Source organism: Lycorma delicatula, chromosome 6, assembly GCF_047948215.1.
Source record: "Lycorma delicatula isolate Av1 chromosome 6, ASM4794821v1, whole genome shotgun sequence".
Classification (NCBI taxonomy): domain Eukaryota; kingdom Metazoa; phylum Arthropoda; class Insecta; order Hemiptera; family Fulgoridae; genus Lycorma; species Lycorma delicatula.
In genome coordinates, this window is record NC_134460.1 from 90,645,392 (window position 1) to 90,665,650 (window position 20,259).

The window sequence follows — 20,259 nt, forward strand, 5'->3', positions numbered from 1 at the left end:
GTTCAGGCGACGGAAATTTTCCTGAGATTGACTGTACAGTTCGGGGAAGCATTGCAAGGACTCGTGTGTTTGCCTGACATAAAGCGTTCAAGGATGGACGAGGACGAGAACGAGTGGAAAATCAGGAACATGAACGCCGTCCTCGGACCAGCATTACAGACGAAAACATTCACGCGGTTCGTGACATTCTTGAAGTACGACAGGCGAGAGCATCCGAAATTGCAAAACAGGTCGGAATAAGTTATGGGAGCTGTCAAGCGATCATCACAAACGACCTACAGTTCCGTAAACTGAGTACCAGATGGGTCTCTTGCCTTTTGACCGCAGATTTGAATTTGAGACGGTTGGAGGTCTGTCGGAGACTTACAGCAAGATTTTCGAAAGAAGGTGATGCATTTCTGAGTCCGATCGTCACCTGCGATGTAACGTGGATCCACCACTACACTCTCCCCAGTCGAAACAAGTCAGTATGGTGTAGTGGAGAGGAAAGGGGAGGCAACCCTAGTTAAAGCCAAGACTCGACTGTCAGCTGGCAAGGTTCTTTCAACCGACGAGGAATTTTTCTCACTGATTTTTTGCATGAGTGTCGCACAATCAATGCTGCTTACTACTGCGAGCTGTTGAACGAGGTGAGGATTGATTGCATATCACCGCAAAATACAAGACAAACAGATTCGAGAAGCCATTCTCCTCCACGACAACGCCAGGCCCCATACTGCAGCTCTAACGGTCTCAAAACTAGAAGAAATCCACTGACTCAACTTGATCATCGGGGTGTTTGCTAGTATAATACAAAATCACGATGGAACCAAACCAGAACAAAAAGTAACTGATATACTCAGAAAAATGAAGTGGCCTGCGCTACACCAACTAGCGAGCTCCCACAAATGGTCTTTGTATTTTGACAACAGTACAATTAGAGTAATGCTGGCAGCAGCAGATTGAGCTCGCAATTGTTGAATTTGATGCTTTCGGAGGACAGGACAAAATGGAACAACCTATGCTGCCACTAATATTGCGCTGATGTATGAACTACAAGGGACTACCCTAGATATAGCTGTCATAGATCTGAGCACTCACATTTTTGCCAAGGGCCAGGTCTATGACAGCACAGAGTTGCATGAGACAATTGGGAGTTTAGCCGTTAGTTGTTTTTCAATTAACCACACATCTCAGGAATGGTCAAACTGATACTTTACAAGATTACACTTCATTTACATTCTTACATATCATCCTCATTCATCCTCTGAAGTAATACCTGATCGGTAATTTCCGGATGCTAAGCAGGAAAAGAAAGAAGGTGAATTAAAAGAAAAAAAGAAGCCATTAGTTGTTTGGAACCAAGAAAATTACTGTTTGATATGCACAATAAAAATTTTCTTGAGTTAAATATTTAAATGCAGTTTAATGCAAAATGCAGGGGCTCTGAATAGTAATTATTCTATATTAAACAGTCCCCGACTGCATTTCAATATTTTTGTTGAAGGACAACATTTTCTTATTGATGTAAAATCTAGTGAGAACTTAATGATTAGACAACCTTAAATGCCTGCAATTTCTACGACATTAAAAGTATATTTAAACAGATTAAAACTGTTTGAAAGTTGATCAGTACCCATTATTTTATTTAATTAAATACTGCATAACAATGTTTAGTCCTTTATTTCCAAACCTTGTTTTCTTTTTTTATGGTTCAACTTATTTACTTTTTTTTTTTTGGGCAGTTGTGTTTTTAATTTCTATAATATTATCAGTGCACTGCTCTCATCAATATACCTAACATCACCCAACTGGAACATTAAACTTTAAATAAACTAGTTAACAAGCTGGTAAAAATTCTCATAAACTTCAATATTAATAATTATGGTGGGATATTTGAATTGCTGGTTTTCTTAAGTTCAAGTGAAGAAAACTAATTTAATTCTGAATTAAAATATTTTGCCTGGGCAACAATCAATACATCTAATCTATTTTTTGTTCATTCAAGTTAAAAACACAGGAATATGGATTAAAAAAAGGTTTTCAATGAGTAGAAAGGTTTCATTATAGGTTATAACCGAAACTCAATAATATAACATTTTCTGGTAAAAACAAAAACCTCTTACATTAAATTTAGCAATCTGCTGAATTATGGTATATATTACTGTTAATAAATTTACCGGCCAAAAACATTTTTAACTTGTTAAAATTTTTTTATGAGGTAAATAGGAATACAGGTATCGAAAAAAACTAAAATTGATGAATAGTTTTCATAGCATTGTGTCAATTCCTCTTTCCACCACAAGGTTTTTCTGCAGAACACTTACCACCCCTCTTTCACAAGTTAACTATACTGTTAAGATTCACTGAAATTCTCATTCTGAATGTTTATTTATGAGATTTAACAATTAAAGGTAAAAAAAATAAATAATTAAGTGGGTAAGAAGTCATGAAGCCTTAATTGTCTAGTTTTCTAAGTGCTGTATAAAAGCTTTATCAGGTTAAAAAGTTTTATTTAATGAATGCTTGCTTACACATCCATGTAGAGAATTATGTTACAAGCCCGTTGTGTATATGTAAATACACAGGTCCAATGAATACATAGTTTATTTATTCATAATTCTGCTTACAGTAAAAGAAATATAAATTCTAACTTACAAACTCATACATTGAGCTTATTTTTTCTTTTACTTACTAATCTGAATGATTTACTTATAAAAATAAAATTAGGTTTACTTTACTTATAAAATCAGGTTTTATTTTTAAATATGAAATCAATTGTTCATAAGTATTTTTTCTATTGTTCATACAACACACGAATTACAAAGCTTTAAACAACGTTCTAATATAAATGATTTAAAATAGCAAGACAGGCATAAATACCAAGAGATCCAATGTCATACCACATCAACACAAACATAGATACTTGAAAGGAATGCTTTTTTAACAAGTTTTACGGTATATTTTGTGCACATGACTAGTATAAATAAATATTTCTGTTACAACAGATAATACACTTGATAATAAGGCACTAATAATAAATATGATTCAGTAGCACACTACTGGGTGTAATGTACAATACTAGTACAGCAGCTTCTTCTTTAATTATATTTTGGTGTCATCAGTATCCATCAGGGTTTAATTTGTTCCATCATTTATGCAATTAAGTAACAACTGAAAGTAAAATTACATATGTTATAATTATTTAAGCTTAGTTAAAGACAGTTAAAATTGGTGTAGCATCTATTTGTACCAAATGTTTAATGAGCTGCATAAACTTACTATTATTATATGGCACAAACAATTTGATGCATATAAAATTACAAAGTTTAATTTCCTGAATTTTTTATACTCACTTTTAAATTAGTAGGCCCAGGGGTGCATATTTATTACCATCTCTCATGGAGATAAGGATGTGTGTAGATTTATATTTTGACAATTTAATGTAATTTTATATTAAAGACTTTTTAAACAAATTAGAACAGCTGTTAGTAATAAGTTATTAATTTAATAAAAATGTATTACAATATTTACTTCATATTAACAAATTCACAAAACCAATAGAATTAGTTATAAACTTATAAACACACAATAACCACCAGTTCAAAATTAAATACCTTAAACTTACAATTCACACTTAGTCATTAAAATACTGAATCTGTGAAATTAAATAACACTATATTAGTTTAATATAGTAATTAACTTCTGAATGCCTCTCAGTAAAAATTTTGAAATCACAACTTTTATAGTCTTAGCGAGAATAAGATAGTGATAAATTATACAATTGATTAACAGTATTTAAGGATCTTGAAGAAATCTGATTACTTTTGAATAGAGAAATAAAAACATAGGTTTACTTACATATAATTAGAACAGATAACTTAAAACAAAGAATGGCCAGTAAAGTTAATATGAAATAGCTTAACAACATTAAACAATTCTACGCACTTCAAAAAACCGTTTCAGGTAAAAAATCTGCCCTACAGTCATTGTCACCAAAACAAGTGCTTCAAAGAAAGACCACATCACAACACGTGAATTTGTACTTTCATTGATATTACGATGAATTCTATCTCGAACACCCATATATTCTTGTTCGTGTTTCACATTGGTCAAAGATGTTGTCAGCTCTTTAATCATAGATTCTAATTTGTTATTGTCAGCCTCCTCTTTTTCATCAGCTTTTGGTGCTTCTCCTACTTCCATATTAAACATCACAACTTTTGGAGTCATTGTAGACATTTTATTACTAAAACAGTAAGTATAAACACCATTTGCATGGGCAGCAAATGTATATTTCCCACTTGTTTCTCTTTCTCCTTTATGTATTACATTTTGATCTGGTCCTAGTATCCAGAAATCAATATCTAAGAAACCACCTTCAGATATTTCAAAAGTTAACCCTAATTTTGTTCCTATTTCTGCTCTATCAAAAAAACATTCTTCGGCATGAGCATCTACGGTGATAAAATACCCATAACAATTTTGAGTTAAACAGGAAATTAATAAAGCTACGAATAAATAATGATGCGACATGATTATAGTACACTCCACTTAAATTTACATGAGAAATGACTGACGTGGCTTTTAGCAATTTACGTTTTCGACTAAAATTAACTTGTGTTTTCTCTAATTTTAATTACAGCAGTAAAAAATGTCTAAAATTAAAGTAAACTTAAATTACTAATAAAAAAAATACACCATACGACTTATAAGTGGTAAATAACTCATAACCGCAAAAAACACATAACCCTTCCTCCAACTTGTCACTATTGCTGCCAACGCTTAAATAGATAATATATATATATATATATATATATATATATATATATATATATGTTAACAAAATTTTATCGTATTATTTATTAATCTACCTTGAAAAAGTATTAAAGTTTACTTACAGAATACAAAATATGAAACTATAAATAGGAGGTAAAAAAATTTCTTTGTAAATTGAATATTTTAATGTTTAAAAAACAGTAACTATGTTTATTGATTACCCAAATTGAACATGCTGGTTAAAAATCCTACTAAGATTGCTTTTATTTTTAAGTGTATTTAGCAATGAAAATTTAACTTAAGTTTCTTCATTCCAAATTTTTAATAAATTATTAATTGGAACTGAAATGCGCTTGAGCAGGAAATTCCATGACGCCATTTTGTTGACTATTTGTTGACAAGTGTACTTGTGGGCTGAATTTAGAATCTGATTTTAATTGGTTTTTATGTGTTTCAAGTATTATTAGTAGATTATTTGAGGCATTTAAACTCATTTGACTTGAATTAATAGAAGTTAGTACTAAATATTGTATCAAAAGTTAGCTTATTGACAACAATTCCGAGTCGCTTGTCTGTTATTCCAGTCTAGCGGTTTTTACGTTTTGCAATGTAAGTATTGCTGTAAATAACTTTTTATTACACTCTTTGGTGGTCTTTTTAATATTGTAATGTTCAGAAGTTTGAAAAAATATGTTGTACGTTCCATTTCATCTTTTGTGACGTTAGTGTGATTGGTAAGTTAATTGTATAGTGAGGTAGGTTTTGTACTTGAAACTGCTGCTCATATGCATTTTGTCTTATCAATTATTGTTATGTTGCTTCTAATATTTCGTTCTTTTAAAATTATTTAAACCTATTGAATTCTTGATATTTAATATATTAGAGAATAAATTTTATCCAACCAGTAATTTAGCTATGTTTGTTACAGAACATGTTAATAGGAAAATCAGTATTTTTTGAAATTAGATCCTTACATATTTCATTTTACTATAACTGTGGACTTTTATATTATTGTGGCGTTTGGGCTATGCATAGTTATCCATCCTTTTGTACATAATATAATTCATCCAGTTAATCAATATTATACACAAAGATGTGAGTTCAGCCTTTTTAAAAATCTATTGTACTGCTTTATTTTATTGGTATACTGTTAAAACTATATCTAAGATGATGGGAACAGAATGGTGAAAAATCATTGGTTACTTATGTAACCAATGATTAACCTGAAACGTAATACATGGGTCTTGGAAGTAGCTAAAATTTGTAATGAAGGGGTGACATATCTAAGTTGATTTTTTAAATATTATTACTTATGCTGCTGCCATACTCACCATAGCTAGAGTAAGAACATTTAACAAGCATTTCCTTCTTTTTTTATGAATTTTTGAAAGTTTGAAGCTTGATATCTGTGGTGGGACTTGGGATAAAAATGTAATTTTTCATATATATATATATATATATAATAAAATTATTAAAAATCAAACTCTGAATAAAAAGGAAAATATAAAAAAATTGAAAAAAAATATATATATTTAAGCGCAAATTAAAGTAAAAATTTCAATTTGATTTTTTGATCAGAACAAAGTTATACATTTTCAAAAGTTGCACAGATAATCCACATTTATGCCAATCTTTAACTCTGGAAGAGTTAAAGATAAATTGAAAATACATCTGTTATTTATCATTCGTAAAAAAAATATTAGCCTAACCTTTGTATAGATTAACAACATTTTTTATGTCTTAGATTTAAAATATGTAGAATTTTAAAACAGTACCAGTTTTCCTGAGCATATTTTTTTAAATATAATGTGGTTGACCTATACTGAAGGAAATAGGTAAAAATGTAATTTAAAATCCAGTTTTTAAAAATGGAATTTCAGCTTAAGAAGTAGATATTTTTAATGAAAAAAGTTTGTCTTGAAAGATTTTTTTAGAAGTTTCCTGAAAAAGGAGATTTGAGAGATGTCTCATTTATCTTAATTTTTTTAGGAGGTCTAAATATTTTATTTTCCATAAAATCAGCTATATTCAAAATAAAATAACTTCACAGGAATGTGTCACAAAAAACCAAGGTTTCAGAAAACCCTAGGTTATATGTGTAATAATCAATGCAATTTTATCACCTAAACTTAACTAATATAATATTAGACCAAAATATAAAAAAATTATAGATATACATTATTTTGCTATAATAAGATTATTAAAACTATGTCAAGTTAGCAATCATATATTTTTTGCTGGTTTTCTTACTCACCACTCTTTTGGTTGTGCCACCAAACCTATTGCAGACTTTTTTCAATGAGAAGAACCAAAACGTTCCACTAAACTTCAACAGCAAGGTCAAAAAATGGTGGCAAATAGGAGTTTTTATTATTAACTTAATATTTGCAAGAAATCAGATCATCCAGATGTTTTTGTGTGAAAAATATGTAAAGTTGCGGTAATATAATTTAAATGGGTTTATGAAACAGTATTCTTGGTTGTATTTTCTGTAATAGTAGATATAAGGGTGTAAGGTTGTTTCTGGGTTTGCTTAATGAAAACTAACAAAAATAAGACTTTAGAGAAATAAGACATTTTCAGAAAGTCACCCAAGATAGCAGATAAATATTTATTAAATTTTTTTAAAGTTATTTTTGGATGGTTTATTTGATCCTTTGAGATAATCTTTTTTTTCCAGCATTTAAAGTTTTTTGACCAGAGCATGAAAAACTTCATCTCTTCTCATGATCTCCATAATATCTAAGTTCTGTAAATATTAATCAATTTTTAGAAAGTTATTTCTTCCAGCATATTAATTTATTTGTATATGATTTCATCTAGTAAATCTTTTCCTGGACAGAACTAATTTCAAAAAACATACAGCCACCATTTTTAGTCATAAACAACTAAATCTAGTGAGTCATTATAATCAGCTTTGCATTTTGGTCACACAGTCATTCATCTTACATTCCATTGTTTTTGCATTCACATACACACATGTACAATTTACACTAGGAAGTATACACCATTTAACTGTTAAAGCACAGAAAGCACACATACCAATTTTAGATAAGGTATTAAATTTTAATCCTTTTTAAACTTTACAAATAGTTGCTTATTTTCATCTAGGAGGGCAAATTGATACTGTATCTTATTTATTACTACCATTTTAGATGCTAAAGATAAAAACAAAGATTCAAAATAGCTTGTGAGATTTATTCTTATTTTATTGACAAATGGCATCAGTTTTTGAGTTGAAAATGTAGTTGCTTATATTAATTTTAAATCACTTACTTGGAAAAACTGATTGCTGAATTTATGACAAAGTTCACCAGTAACTAACCCCAAGGTCACTCCATTTTGAAAAAACTTTCTGCATCATAATTATTGCACAACTTAACTAGAGAACTGCACAACTTGCCTAGAGAATATCATTCCTTCTATATCTCTTGTGCAAAAGGAGGGGAAGTATCTTAAGTGTGAGGACTACATGATCAGACATGAGCTTTGGGTGAGATGATGCTGCTTGAATATGAATATTTGGACATGAAAGTAGTTTCACAAAACGTGTTAAACTATGAATTAATTGTTCATATTAAGCAAAATATTTATTTTAACAGTTGAATTATATTTAGTGAATGGCATATGACAAATATTTTAAATATATTGAACTGTTAAAATAACTAAGTTAATAGTGATGTAACCTGTAGTACATTGTACCTTCGACCATATAAAAATTGATAAGAAACAAATAAAAAAATCTTTTAAATAAAATTGAATGTCATTAATATAAATCTTGTTTTATAAGTTTAAATTATTGCTCTTGTATTAATAAAGTTTATTTATCACTTACTTTAGAGAACTGGCAGTTGCAGCACAAGCTCAGTCCATTAATACAAATATATTAAACGTCCTTGAGGATACAGGTGTTGGTTAGGATGCATTTACTAATCCATTAGTAACTGTTCCTAAAGTTTATCTATATTTAATGTTATATTTTGTTTATTTAGGTTCCATACATAGTATTTTTAACCTGAGTGTGAATATAACTTTTTGTTTCAATTAAACATGGTAGGTATTGCTTAAAATACAATCAATGGATGAAGCTTTTACTTGATTAAAATCTTGAGTAAAACTTTGTATAAATAATCAAAAAATTAAAAATTATTTTTAAATAAATTTTGTGAAAATCAAAAAACATTTTTCTTTTTGAGAAAATAAAAATAATAATATAGGTCAAGGTATGGCACTAGTGAAGAAAATTTCACTGTTCTTAATTTTTGGAGTAGAGCACTATGGGTCAATCCATTTGAAGTGACCCAAGGGTGGTTGCTTGACCAATTCAAAAAAAATTGAAACTTACCCACTTGTTTCCTACATGTTTTAGGACCTTAAAACTATTATTTTTACCTGTGGTGGCCATTTTTGTTACGGTGCACACACATATTTTTGTGATTGTAAGGGTTTACAAAAAAATCATAACTAAAAAGCTATTGGTCCTGGAAGGATGAAACAAAAAGCAATTTAATCATATTTTATCAAGGTAAAAGATTGGCAATGGTTTGTATACCTATCTCTCTTCTTTCTATGAGAAGATTACCAATAAAGTTGAGCATGAAAAACTGATATTTCACTTTGGGTAATTTTTTTAAGAGGCAGGGGTGGCATACACAATTTGAATTTTTTTTATATGTAGGTATAAGTAGTTTTACCACAAATAATATTAATGGTGATATACTTACCCCTAAATTTAAATGAATTTTTGAAAACTAATGTTTTTTTTTAAATTCAAAATTTGGCTTCAAAAAACTCAGATGGGGCTGGTGATAAAAATCTCAAATTTGCACAACTTAGTGTTTTTGTAGATGTTTATGTCAAATAAAAAAGTTTCTTGTGTATTGTACTAATAAAAAGGTACCTCTCAAAACCTGTCAAAAATCATGAAAAACCTCTTAAAAGCAATATCATTTTAACTCACTAAATAAGTGCTCCAACGGGGGGTTTCTTGTCTTCTTGGCACTTTAGTATTTTTATACTTATTACTGTAGTTGAAATAGACTTGTTTAAACTATTCAACTGCAGTGTTCATGTTGTAACAGGCACTTGAAGTCATTTCCAGTCATCAGAAAAAATCATGTTGCAGCATGCTCATTTATGCTTGTTGCATCATTTAACTTTTCAGTTACAGATTGGTCAGTCTGACATTAGTCAGTGACCTGTTCACATCTTTACAGTGTGTCTCAAATTTCATTCTGTGTTTGAATGTTTTTATTAAATAAATAAGTTTTACTAAATAATATTTTATTTGCAAATTTTAAAATCAGTTAAATTTTTATATTATTTTCAAATAATTCACATAAAACAATGAAAGAACAAAGTTCCATAGAAATTTATGTGATTGAAGAATGTCATAAAACAGTGTATGGTACAGTGCCAAAAGAACTCTAAAAGTCCTGAAAAAGTTGACATCATTTGAACTAACTACAGTGACTGGTTATATCAGAAGAGATATCATAGCTGTTGGTTAACCACGCTAAGTAATAAAACTTTCATTGCTACAAAAATAAGTTATTTGATTGAATAATAATTAAAATTTTACCACAATTTATTTTTTCTTCGATAGTGTTTACAAAAATAAACCAATATACAAATAATCATGAATTCTTGAAAAAATTAAGTAGGCTATTCACTGAGATCTCAGTTTGGGTAAGCATTTTTAAATCGAAATTGTATTAGGTTACTGGTATAGGTTAAGTTATTAAATTACATCATATTATTAATAATTAAAAAAAAAAAAAACTTTAACAAATGTTGAAAACTTCAACAACATTTGGGCTAGATATAAAAAATGTAAAGTGCAAAGAATACAAGAAACCCCTTTGGAGCACTTATTTGGTGAGTCAGAATGATATCACTTTTAATAGGTTTTTATGATTTTTGAGAGGTTATAACTTTTTAGTGCAATACAGAAGAAACTTTTTTATTTGCCATAATCATCTACAAAAGCACGGCAAGTTATGCAAATTTGAGATTTTTATCACCAGCTCTATCAAAGTTATTTGAAGCCAAAATTTGAATCTTTAAAAAACATTAGTTTTTAAAAATTTACGGGTAAGTATATCACCATTAATATTATTTATGGTAAAACTACTAACATATATGTGTATATAAAAAATAATTCAAACTGTGTATGCCATCACTCTTCTTTTCTTTTTCTTTTTTTTGAAAAAATTACCAAAAGTAAAATTTAATAGTTTTTCATGTTCAGCTTTATTGGTAATCTTCTCATAGAAAGAAGAGAGATAAGTAAATAAACCACTGGTCCAATTTTTTACCTTGTGAAAATATGATTAAATTGCTTTTTGTTTCATTCTTCTAAGACCAATAGTTTTTTAGTTATGATTTTTTTGTAAACCCTTACAATCAAAAATATTTGTGTGCACCGTAACAAAAATGGCTGCTACAGGTAAAAAAATAGTTTTAAGGTCCTAAAACATGTAGGAAAGAAGTGGGCAAGTTTCAATTTTTTTTAATTGGTCAAGCAACCTGCTTATGTTTTTTTGGGACACTTCAAATGGATTGACCCCTATATCATCAGGCAAGGAAATATTGACCTGAATTAGGAAACCTATTAGTCCAGAGGATACTTGAAAACTGACTGAGCAGCTACTAATAATAATTTTTTTTGTTCTTAGAACTTTAGTAATGTAGAAGTGGGGCTACATTAATAGCCCATTGATACTGCTTCACATTTTCAGTTTAGTTAGTATTGAAATATTATAAATATTACTCCTCAATTTTCCAAGTACTAAAATAGAGTAACCCATTTATATGCACTGAAATAGGTAAGGAATAAACCTCGAACATTAAGAATATTTACGATAAAAATTTGTTAAAAGATAAATGAAGTAATTAATGAATATCATTAAATCTTTTTTCTTTTCTTTTTTAATAACAATAGTAATATGTATGACACTTAACATACATAGTATGTTTTTTACAATTATTTTAATTCACTTACCTATAAATGTTAGTAGATTTTAATTTAATCCCTAGTATATAAATCGATTATTAATTTCCTATGTTTTTAATTCCATAATCTCTGCTTATTTGCTGGGATTTACAGTTTATTATTTTTTTTATTGAAACAACCGTTGACCAAGAGAGAGTATGGCATCCTGCATTTTTTTAAATTATGTTGTTTAAGTTTGAATCTGGACCAAGATAAAATCAACCTATATGTTTCATTAAGAAGAAAGTATCGTTCAGGAATAATACTAGAGACAAATAAAAATTCATTTTTAAACACTTATTTCTTCATTTTAACTGAAAAGATTTTTATTATTGTTGTTGTTAATTAGTGCACTCTAAATAAGCTTAACAAGAAAGAAAAAAATTAGTTTCAGTTCTTATTTTGGTCATTTATTATTAATTATTACTAATTCCCTTTATCATCCGTACAGGTATAATTGTTTTTTAAATAGACCAAACATTGGTTTCATATTTTCTTTTACACGTGATTTATATTTGACATAGACAATTATTAATATTTGTTCATGATTAAAAACCAATTAATTTTATGATAAATATTTTATTGTTAAATTATCTTAGATTGGTTAAAAAATTCCTTCACTTATCTGATCATTATTGCTCTCTAAACTATCAATATTATTTGTATTTAGTGTGGGCCGATACTGGCCAACAAGTGTAAGATGATGTGTTATTTTAACTTACTGTTTGGTCGAGCTTCATCAGCAGTAATTTTTTATTTATTAACATGTCTTTTGTTTTTTATTAAATGTGAAGGCAATCCTACGCAGGCGCCTCAACCTGGGTACAATTATAGATTAAATACAAGTTACCCGAACTCTTATATGAACAGGTCATATGGATATAATAATAACTATTACAAGCCTTCTTACAACAATAACCAATACAGGGCTTCTTACAACAATAACCAATACAGGCCTTCTTACAACAATAGTCAATACAGGCCTTCTTACAACAATAACCAATATAGACCATACTGGAACAACGCGGGAAATAACGATGGATGGTATATTCACTTGGTTTTAACTATTTTACTGGGTATTTGTATCATCATTTAGAAGTTATCAATATTTATATGAATATTAATTAAAAATTAAATAGAAATTTAAATAACGCTTAAAAGAGGTAAAACATCTTTAAACTGACTTGTAGTGTTTATTGCTAATTAAGTTTTTTAGAAATCTATTTTGGGAAGTCAGATTTAGGAAGGAAAAAAGTATTCTGAAATATTGCAATACCATGCAACAATGTACTATACTGAATTTAAATAATATCTTCACTTACAATATTTTTTTCAATAGACTGCTTCAATGAAAATTGAAGTAAAGATTTGAAATTGTTTCATTAATTTTATAAAACTTTTGTCATCTTTATTTTGGAGGTAGGTTGCTGTATATTAAATTTGATTAATTACAGCAGAAAGAAGTTCATAAAGTCAGTTGTTTTCTTTAATTACCTGTTAAGATAAAAAATAAAAGAGGTTACTGATAAAAATAAGTGATATATTGATAAAAAATAAAAAAGATTTCACTAATAAGTCACAAAAAGACAAGTGTGAGAAAATAGAACCTTTTAAAAACAGTTTGTAAAATGATTTTGAGCATCTTCAATTTAGTTGTATTTCAATAATCATTCTTTCTTTTCGTTAGAAATATTATGAACTAATACTCCCTTGCTGTTATAGATTTTATAATTTAATCAGTATTCATGTCAGGAAAATTAACTAGTTTCTTTTTAATAATTTGAATGCATGATAACTTTATAATATTGATTAACACCTTTTTTGTATGACTATTATTTCATTATAGGTTGTACTTACAATTAAACTTGAGTTGTGGTGATGATTGACTTAATAGTATTATATGGTAAATTTTTAATAAAATAAAATGTGCCTTTTATTTGTAATATATTTCCAGAATTAGTGGACTACTAATACAGTAAGTAATGAACATTTTTCAAATAATTACTCTGAAGCAGTAAACAAAGCAATTCACATTCTTCCTTTGTCATAACTAATTGTGAAAATCACTTGATTATTATTACTACTGCTGGATTTTTCTAAAAAAAAAAGTGTGTAAATGATAAATCTAAGAATTGCTACTTAAATCCTTTTACTGCTGTCATATTGTTTCATCACTCTTTTTTTCTTTCATTTCCTTTTTTTTTTTGTTTAGCCTCCAGAACTACCATAAAGTATTACATCAGAGGTTGAATGTGGCTGATATGTATGAATGAATGTAAATGGAAGTGGTGTAGTCTTGTATAGTCTCAGGTTGACCATTTCTGAGATGTGTGGTTAATTGAAACCCAACCACTGAAGAACACCGGAACCCACGATCTAGTATTAAAATCCGTACAAAAAGTAACTGCCTTTACTAGAATTTGAACATTAGAACTCTCAACTTCAAAATCAGTTGATTTGCAATGATGAGTCCACCTCATCACTCATTCGTTTTCATTGCTCATTTACTTGTTTATCTCTGTTCTATGTAATCTTTCTCTTCATTCCAATTAATTATGTTAATATTAATATGTTCTTCCAATATTTTGTCTTCATATACTGTCTCATCCTTTACGCATTAATTAATAAATTAATTAAATTTATATATTAATGAATTATTAAATTTATTTGTAGCCCAAAAATCCTGCCATATACGTCTCTTTTATCCAATTCTTATATCTCTTATGTTGATCCGTATGAGTCCATCTAATTTTATCAGATTCTTGCAGTACTATTTCTTAAAAGCAGCCTCTGTTCTGTTTGTTTTTCAAATTTTCCTGAAAATTTGTTTAGTGTCCATGTTTCACTACCATAAAGGGCCATTCTCTTTAAAAGTATTTTTTTAAGAATTTGTCTTTAAATTCTAAAATTTATGTTTGTTGTAAGGAAATTTATTTTTTTCATAAAAGCTTTCCTTCAGCTCTTTGTTATGAATCCATTAATTTCTTTATTTTTCCATCTTTTGCTGCTTATTATTTTGCTACCTCAATATATAACTCCTTATTCTTTCAGTTGCACTTTTGCTGCTACTTTTATTTTTATATATTTCCAAGTGAATTTTTTTGCTAGAAGCGAATTCATATTCAAAATTTTTATTTTTGGTTTCTGCCAAACAAATTATCAGCAAATCTACTAATTTTATTTTCTTACCTTGGACAGTTGCTCTGCCCTGAAATTTATTGTTTGTTCTGTGTATTGCTCCTAGCACATAAAAGTAAAAAAAAAAGGTTCAGATTACATTTTTATTTCACCATATCTTCATCTACCTTTTTAGTGCTTCCTGTTTCTTAGATAGATTCTAAGTAATTCTTTTCTACCATTTCGGTCCAATTTTCCTTCACATTTTAATTCCATTCTACTTTGTTGAATGTCTTATGAGATTAATTGGAAGTCCAGAGTAGTTACCCCTGTGCTTTTTCTCAAACTTGAATTTTTTTTAATTTACTATACCTTTCAGAGAGAATATTTTTGATGCTCATTACAGCATTAGAGTAATTCTTACACTTATTTGTCTTTGCTTTCTTTGATGTAGTAACAATTATACTTATTCTAAAAAAATCTGATGTGTATATCACATTACTTCCTTGTATGCATATTAGATTACATATACACATTTTATTTAAATGAAAAGTACATAAAATTTTTTGTCATTAATAACTTTGATATATTTTTTCATTTTTAAAAATTTTTTTTATTTATTGTAAACACTTTTTTACAATCAGAGGTTAGTAATTATTAATAAATCAACATATTTAAATTAAAAAAATAGATGAAGTCTGATTCGAACCGATGTGCCTTCCCTCGTAAGATCAAAATATTTCATTGATGAAAATTTTATTTGGCTATAATTCTGGAACCAATGAAAATAGTACCACTTATGATATATCATTGGAAACCTCTCAATGAGGGATTATTACTGCAGTTAAGAAAAAGTTCAAAATTAAAAATTTTTTTTTATTTTGGGCTTTTTTAGACACTTGATTCAGTCGATGCAATCAAAAGGGGAGGTGCACAACTAGATGTTACAACAGTAGTCTTATATCCAAAATTTTAACATCCTATGGCTAATTGTTTTTGAGTTACACAAGGTACATACATACAGACATCTTGCTGAAAGTAGGCAAAATGGATTCAGGGATAGTCGAAATGGATATTTCCGTTGAAATCTGAAAACTGAAATTTTTCATGATAACAATATTTCTTTTACTTCGTACAAAGAAGTAAAAATGTATTAGTTCATTCTTATGGTTTACTACTTATCCCTACTGCCTTATTCTTGCTTAGGTTTTTAGAGCTATGTCAAACTCAGATCTTAAAATGGAGTCTCCTGTCAGATCATCACTACCCTTTCTGTCTGCTAAATATGATATTTTCTCTACATGGTCCTTCTAATATATTTCTGCCACCTGTAGAATTTTCTTTTGTTTTTACTTTTATCACTACATTTTGGCTTCATTCCCTCAAAATGGTTTTTGATTTTTGTATATATTAATTCCTTTCCAGTAATCTATTTTATTCTGCTTTACTACATTCTATTCTTTAAGTAATTCTCCCTTGCTGTCTTGATTAATTTTATTTCTAAAAAGCCTTTACAGGTTACTCTCTTCATCTGTGGCATTTTTATTTTTAATTTCTAATGTAAGCCAGATTTTTTACAAACTTGTCTTTTTACTTAAATCTCTTATCCTGATGTAATTATTTTCTTCTTTAAATTCATCTATTTGCTTTTAACTGAATTTTTTTACATTAACTTCTAAATCTGTACCTGGTGACATGTTCACATTTTTACATCAACTTTCCTTTTTAGTCTTGTCTGTATACAGTCCTGTTATTCCTAGTTCTTTTTAGAAAAAAAAAGAACAAGTCATTTTGAGAACTTCAACTGTTAATTTCATCACAATTAAATAAATAGTAGTCAGAATCAGTGTTCATACCTGGATAAATTTTACATTCTGGTAATTTGTTTTTGAAATCTATAACCATTGTTTATTCTGACTGACACCTTCCCATTTCACAATTATTATTATTATTTTTTTTTTTTGAAGAAGGTGATGTTTAGTTACTAATTAATGCATATTGCAAAATTCTGAAAGCCTTATGCCCAAAATTGATCCAGCCTATTCTCTTTCGGTCTATTTTCATTTCATCCTTCTACTGTAAGATTCCACAAATATAAGATTTCCATAAATTAGAATTAAATTGTTACCTTTTTAAGTGGATTATATAACATGTATTTTCATTTATCTTGTCAGTCTCTTCATCTTCTGCTGAAGAGATTGGTGTATAAATCACTGACAGTTAGTGCTATTAAAAGTAGAAAAAAAGTATACTGAAACGTTTATTAAGCAGTGAAAAATTATAATTTAAACAAGACAGTTTATATAGATATTTTCTATGAATTGATAATTGTAATTTACAATTTCATGATTATAAATTGAGTAAAAAAACTGGGTTACTGTTAAGAAACTATCTGAAATATTTTTAAAACTAGCAAGACCATGTAGTATATTCTAGTCTACCCTGATTTGAATTGCAAGTGTTGTTACATTCTCTATAGAGGACCACCACCTATAAAATTCATGTAGGTGTACCATTACAAATATCATTTTTTTTTTATGTTAAATATTTGTAAGATTTATTTTACATCAATGTGCTTCTAATCAAAATTTGATATCTGTAAGCACATTAATTACTTTGTCATTGAAATTCAAGAAACTTATACATATCTAGTTAATTCACATAAAATTATAGAATTAATATGTTCTTTATTTGATAGTTTTATTTTTTATCTCTGTTATGGAATTGAATGTTAAAATAACTACTCAGCGATAAAAATACCTGACTGCTATTGGCAAGATTTAACTCTGTTTTCTATACCTCCATTTGGGGTTTGATCACCTCTTCTCAGCTTTTCCTTTTCATATTATCTATCCTTTCCTAACTATATTTGTGCCATGAGAATTGGAATAGGCAACACATATACTTTGTACATGGTAACAGTATGTGGTTGATAGTGGATCTTGGAGGGGTGACAACTCGAAGTGCTCTTTTTTTCAGTAGTTGAGAAAAGGATACATCTAATGATTAAGGCACATATCAACTTTAGTCCTACTACTGCAATGTGATATAATTAAGTAGTGAAACTCAGAAGAAGAAGAAGACACTCTGAATTACAAGTATTATATTTAGTGGATGAATAGCAAACGGTTTTTACTACTGTGGTTGCTATTACTCTAAATAGATGTTGCTCTTAACAATTAAGTAGCTTGCTTGTTTATTGTCTGCATTTTTTTTTTCTAAACCAGTAGTTTATTATGGTTTGAAACAGTCCTATGGCAAGTGAACATTTTTTTTAATTTAAAAAATAACAGTTTTTTTTTTTTTATTCAGGACAATTGTTCGTTGTGGGATTCCCTCACACTAAGTGTTTTTTTTTTGGGGGGGGGGTGTATAATTCTTAATACAACTGTTTTATATCATTCTGTTTTTGTCGTAAGGAAATTTGCCAACACTTACAATGAAATAGTTTTTTTTTGTGATTGTGATATCAATTATATTTTGGTTATGTAATTTCTTCATCATGATGTATGTGACAAAATAAAATAAAAAAACAAGTGAACTTTTTTACCTTTAGACTCAAGTTACCAATTTTTCCAGCAAAAACGCTTATTTCTTAAATGTGTGTTATTTATTATTTACTTATAATAAATATCATATGCGTATTATTTCCATTTAGTGGGTAGATTACCTTTTTATCGACCAGCTGATAGTAATTCAGCTGTAAATTTACTGTTTACCTTTCATCAAAATAATCTATTTATTTAATAATTATTCATTAATTATAATTTAATATTATATTTCATTTTATATTTAATTTATATATAATATATTTCGTAGTTCTTCAAATTTAAGATGCCCCTAAATTTAGTAGATAATTTCTTGGAAAAATGCAAATATCAAATAAAATGCTGTATATTATAAATTAAGGTAAATATTTTATATACATTTGTATTTTTCATTAAGTTATCCCATTTTGAAAAAGTTTGAATTAAAAAGTTTAGTAGTAGCTACAATTTACTGAATGATCCAAATAAGCAGTAAAACACCTAAATCGAAAACACTTAACACTAACTATATTTTGTGTTATGTATCTCAAATGTAATGTAGTTAGCTATGTACATATTTAGCTTTATAAGCATGGTATTTTATCACCAATCGCATTAATTTTTTGTGATTAAACAGTGTCTCATTAACTTTCTATTGTGTCAAATCGTTATTGTCAATTTCATCTGAGTCAGATTCATTTGTTTCACTGCGGTTCCTAAGTACATCGTCTTCCTAACCATCCAATGCATTCAAGAAGCAGTATTTCAAGATTGACTTTCTAACTATTTCTAATGGCAAATCATTTCAAGCTTTTAAAATCAATTCTACAATTGTAGCTGCTGATGCTCATTTAATTTTGCCACTGTGTAATGGGATGATTGTTTTCAGTCAACCACTGATTGTAGTGTGCATGAATACAATCTTTAAACAATTTATTAACCCCGACATCCTGTGGTTGTGATTGACGTCATACCTCCAGAAATGACAAATAAATCACATTTTCCATTTGTCTTGGTTTGTTTTAATGTTAGAAAAAATACTATGAAAAGCATCCAACACTAACATACTGTTTAATTTCAGAAGTCCACCCAGTCTACATCCAAACCAGTCTACAGTCCTAGCCAATCTTGCATTAGATTGCTTGTCATCCAGGTGTAGTATTGAGCTCAAACTATTACACCATTGCAGAACCTTTCTTTAATAAAGTTTTCCAGTTCAGAATTACGTACAGCTGTAATTTATTACTGTCAGCAGTAGCACTCAACATAACAGTTACTCTTACTATCTTATATCCAGTTGTTTTTACAGCAGCTCATATCCAGCTCTGTTTTCCCATGTTTTTGACCTGAAAAATATTTCTTTGTTTGTTTACACGCAAATAATTTCTGTTTCAAACTGCACCACTAATCTACATTCACTTCATTTACCGAGAACTGTTTACCAGCAGCGCAATTTGTGATCTGTTCACCGCATAAAATAACCTTGCGTTTAAAGCCTGCGTCATATGTGAAACGTTTTTCCATGATGATGAAATGATTAGAAAAACACAAAAAAAGGTAGATTGGAACAGTTATGAAAAAACTAACTGCTTTACAACTACAGTAGTATACCGTACTCCTGTTCAACATCAAATGGAGGTTAGACAGGAAATGTGAAAGAACATTAGTCATCATGCATAGTGCACATGCACAAATTCAAGGGTGATTACTCATCACTAAATTATGATGTCAACAGTAATAATGCTGTTGAGAAGTAAAGCTCTTTGAGATGAGTCATCTTTTTAGAAATTTGTGTATGTTCTATATGCAATGACAGATGTTCTTTCATGTTTCCTGTCTGGTCTCCATTCGATGTTGAACAGG

The 20,259-nt window shown here is 28.8% G+C and overlaps 2 protein-coding genes across 3 annotated transcripts in view; one reads left to right on the forward strand and one right to left on the reverse strand.

Moving 5' to 3' along the window:
- Positions 1–3,467: 3,467 nt before the first annotated feature.
- Positions 3,468–4,751, reverse strand: LOC142326004 (transmembrane emp24 domain-containing protein 2-like). The gene has a single exon (XM_075368053.1). It carries the CDS (start codon positions 4,513–4,515, stop codon positions 3,910–3,912), a length of 606 nt encoding a protein of 201 aa, XP_075224168.1. The 5' UTR covers positions 4,516–4,751; the 3' UTR covers positions 3,468–3,909.
- A 384-nt stretch (positions 4,752–5,135) lies between these two features.
- The window catches only part of LOC142326005 (uncharacterized), a 72,941-nt gene continuing 57,817 nt past the window's right edge, over positions 5,136–20,259 (forward strand). For both annotated transcript variants that reach the window (XM_075368054.1, XM_075368055.1), the window contains exon 1: positions 5,136–5,367. In XM_075368054.1, the coding sequence (XP_075224169.1) occupies positions 5,366–5,367 (2 nt within the window). In that variant the 5' untranslated portion in view covers positions 5,136–5,365. The remainder of the gene's footprint in view (positions 5,368–20,259) is intronic.

Coding starts and splice junctions, on each gene's coding strand:
- LOC142326004 (XM_075368053.1), bottom strand. CDS start 4,515: ATGTCGCATCATTATTTATTCGTAGCTTTATTAATTTCCTGTTTAACT.